The sequence below is a fragment of the Limulus polyphemus genome, unplaced genomic scaffold (assembly GCF_000517525.1).
Source record: "Limulus polyphemus unplaced genomic scaffold, Limulus_polyphemus-2.1.2 Scaffold8551, whole genome shotgun sequence".
Taxonomy (NCBI): Eukaryota; Metazoa; Arthropoda; class Merostomata; order Xiphosura; family Limulidae; genus Limulus; species Limulus polyphemus.
Genome location: NW_013674161.1, coordinates 2884 through 5608, shown reverse-complemented (window position 1 = coordinate 5608; position 2725 = coordinate 2884). Strand labels below are relative to the sequence as shown.

At 32.8% G+C, this 2725-nt stretch overlaps 1 protein-coding gene across 1 annotated transcript in view; it reads right to left on the bottom strand.

The window, feature by feature from the left end:
- Positions 1–2222, bottom strand: part of LOC111083203 (large neutral amino acids transporter small subunit 4-like) — a gene marked incomplete at its 3' end in the record, with an annotated part of 26375 nt that extends 24153 nt beyond the window's left edge. Inside the window, exon 1 of the mRNA XM_022379530.1 lies at positions 1708–2222. Within this exon, the coding sequence (XP_022235238.1) occupies positions 1708–1983 (276 nt within the window). The remainder of the gene's footprint in view (positions 1–1707) is intronic.
- Between the last annotated feature and the right edge of the window lie 503 nt (positions 2223–2725).

Here is a 2725-nt window from a genome sequence, read left to right as displayed (position 1 = left end):
ACATTTATTAATGGTTAGAGTTTGTTCAATAGTTACCAGACATTTATTAATGGTTAGAATTTGTTCTATAGTTACCAGATATTTATCAATGGTTCGAGTTTGTTCAATAGTTACCAGACATTTATTAATGGTTAGAATTTGTTCTATAGTTACCAGATATTTATCAATGGTTCGAGTTTGTTCAATAGTTACCAGACATTTATTAATGGTTAGAGTTTATTCAATAGTTACCGGACATTTATCAATGGTCAGTGTTTGTTCAATAGTTAACAGACACATACAAACTCACATAATACTTAGAAGATGTTTGACAATTATCAGACTCCTACAATCACTTCATTATCTTCCATTGTCCACTCCTGTCTATCGAGTTGATCGAGTTTTATCTCTCCTTGGTATGATAGCTAGAATATATATAGATAAGGACAACTCCCGGGCTAGTGTCCGCAAGTTAAATTTGGTACTATCAACTCCAAAAGTATGGGGGGGGGGGGAGTTTGCAGACAAAGAAACCCACATACACACCGAGATTTAATATAGACTGATGAAGAATTTGTGGAACATCTTATAATTACATTTTCTAAACGAAAATGAATCTTCTTTTGTCTTTTAATTCTGTTCCCTTTTTTTCAAAACTTGCCGAATTAAGATACCCACTAAACTAATTATCTTGACATATATATGTGTGTGGTGTATGCCTAATGTGCGAATTAAGACAAATAACTCAAATAACTTATCTCAAAAACATAAAAACGGACTTAAAACATCGTAACCGTAACCGTTGCATTATGGTCAATAATTAGCTGTTCGTTTTGATTATAAAGGCACAGCGTACCTGTGTTTACTTGTTTCTAAGTTATTATTTTTTGAAAAATATATAATACTCGATAATAAATGAGTACCAACGCTGTCTAAGGAATGATAATGGTAAATACTGTTTAAACAGTTTGATTAGACTGATAAATACAGAATATAATTGACAGCCATATATTTGTAGAGAAATTCTGAATCCAACGAAGTTCAATTTCTTTCACACTAAATTTTATTCTGTATTTACATATATTATTTTAGTCAAATACGTTGATTTCAGTTACCCCTAAATATTATTTTACTCAAATCTGTTGATTTCAGTTACTCCTAAATATTATTTTAAAAAATCCTCTGATTTAAGTTACCACCTAAATATTCTTCTACTCAAATCCGTTGATTTCAGTTACCACCTAAATATTGTTCTACTCAAATCCGTTGATTTCAGTTACCCCTAAATATTGTTCTACTCAAATCCGTTGATTTCAGTTACCCCCTAAATATTGTTCTACTCAAATCCGTTGATTTCAGTTACCCCCTAAATATTGTTCTACTCAAATACGTTGATTTCAGTTACACTAAATATTGTTCTACTCAAATACGTTGATTTCAGTTACCCCCTAAATATTGTTCTACTCAAATACGTTGATTTCAGTTACACTAAATATTGTTCTAAACGTCCATATATCTTTATTCATAATAGTCTGTGTGTGTGTGTGTTTAATCTTTACTTGATATTTTAAGTTTTATTGAAATATGATTAAAATATCTCCCTCTTTGTCGATTCATCAACTTAATTATTCTCTGAATGTCACGATAAATAACGTTTTTCTAAATGCAAAGCATTATCATGAATATTGATAAATATGTTTATTAGGATGATACTAACGTCTGGCTTACCTTAGGGTGCGTCAAATTGGCTATGGAGCCCTCCTGACCTTGCGTCTGGTTAAAATAGAGGTCTTTACTAATCATTTGGTCCACAGCCTGAGAATTACTAGTCATTTCTATTTTGTTGTCCAAAGAGACGTCATCTGATAAGCACACCTCCAAATAGACGCCTTCTTTCTTCAACATATAAGATAAAGCAGTCCATCCCAGAACATTACCACTAAACACAAGCGTTTCGAACAGTCCACAGAAAAGTAGAACAATTTTTTTCCACATGACCATCATTTTATAAAGATTTACAATTTTCGCATTAATAATGAATGGAAATCTTCAAACCGAAACTTTTCCAAATTTTGTTTGAGACAAAGGTCAGTTTATAGAAACTATAAACAGTTAACACCACGTAATGTCTTATGTTTATTGTTGTGTCAAGATTTCAAATGATCTCCAGAAATACTCGAGTTACCTACTCATTGTTTAACCTAGTTCCCAACACACTTCTTAGAGACTCTGCGTCAATGATCGCGTGGTCACGCACTAACTGCCACTGTCCTTTTCGGTAGCTATCGTTCCTTTCCCTGTGAGCTATTTTCTAAACACTAGAGAGGTTTGTGACGTATATATATATATCGGAAGCCTCATTTGTTTCTTTTTTACTTCAATCAAGGGCTCTTTGTTAAGCTGGTATCTATATATATTGAGAGAAGTACGTGTAATGTTTGAAAATTATATTGCTTTCAATTTACAGTACTCTTTTACGTAACACTATCTACAAATTAAGTTCATATATATATTGACCCTTATAACGTTATTTTGTGTTGTTTTCAACGCTGTTTGTTGATTGGTTTGAACATCTTATCAAATAATTGGAATTTTCAGTCTATACGACGCGTGGGTTCATCGTTCTCTTTTAGGTTCATGTTTTGGACCAGGGAGGGTGAGATTCAGCGTTGACTTCTTTTTTCATCACGTGAGCTCAACGATTGATTTCTTTGTTTTGAGTGCCCGGCATGGCCAGGTGGATAAG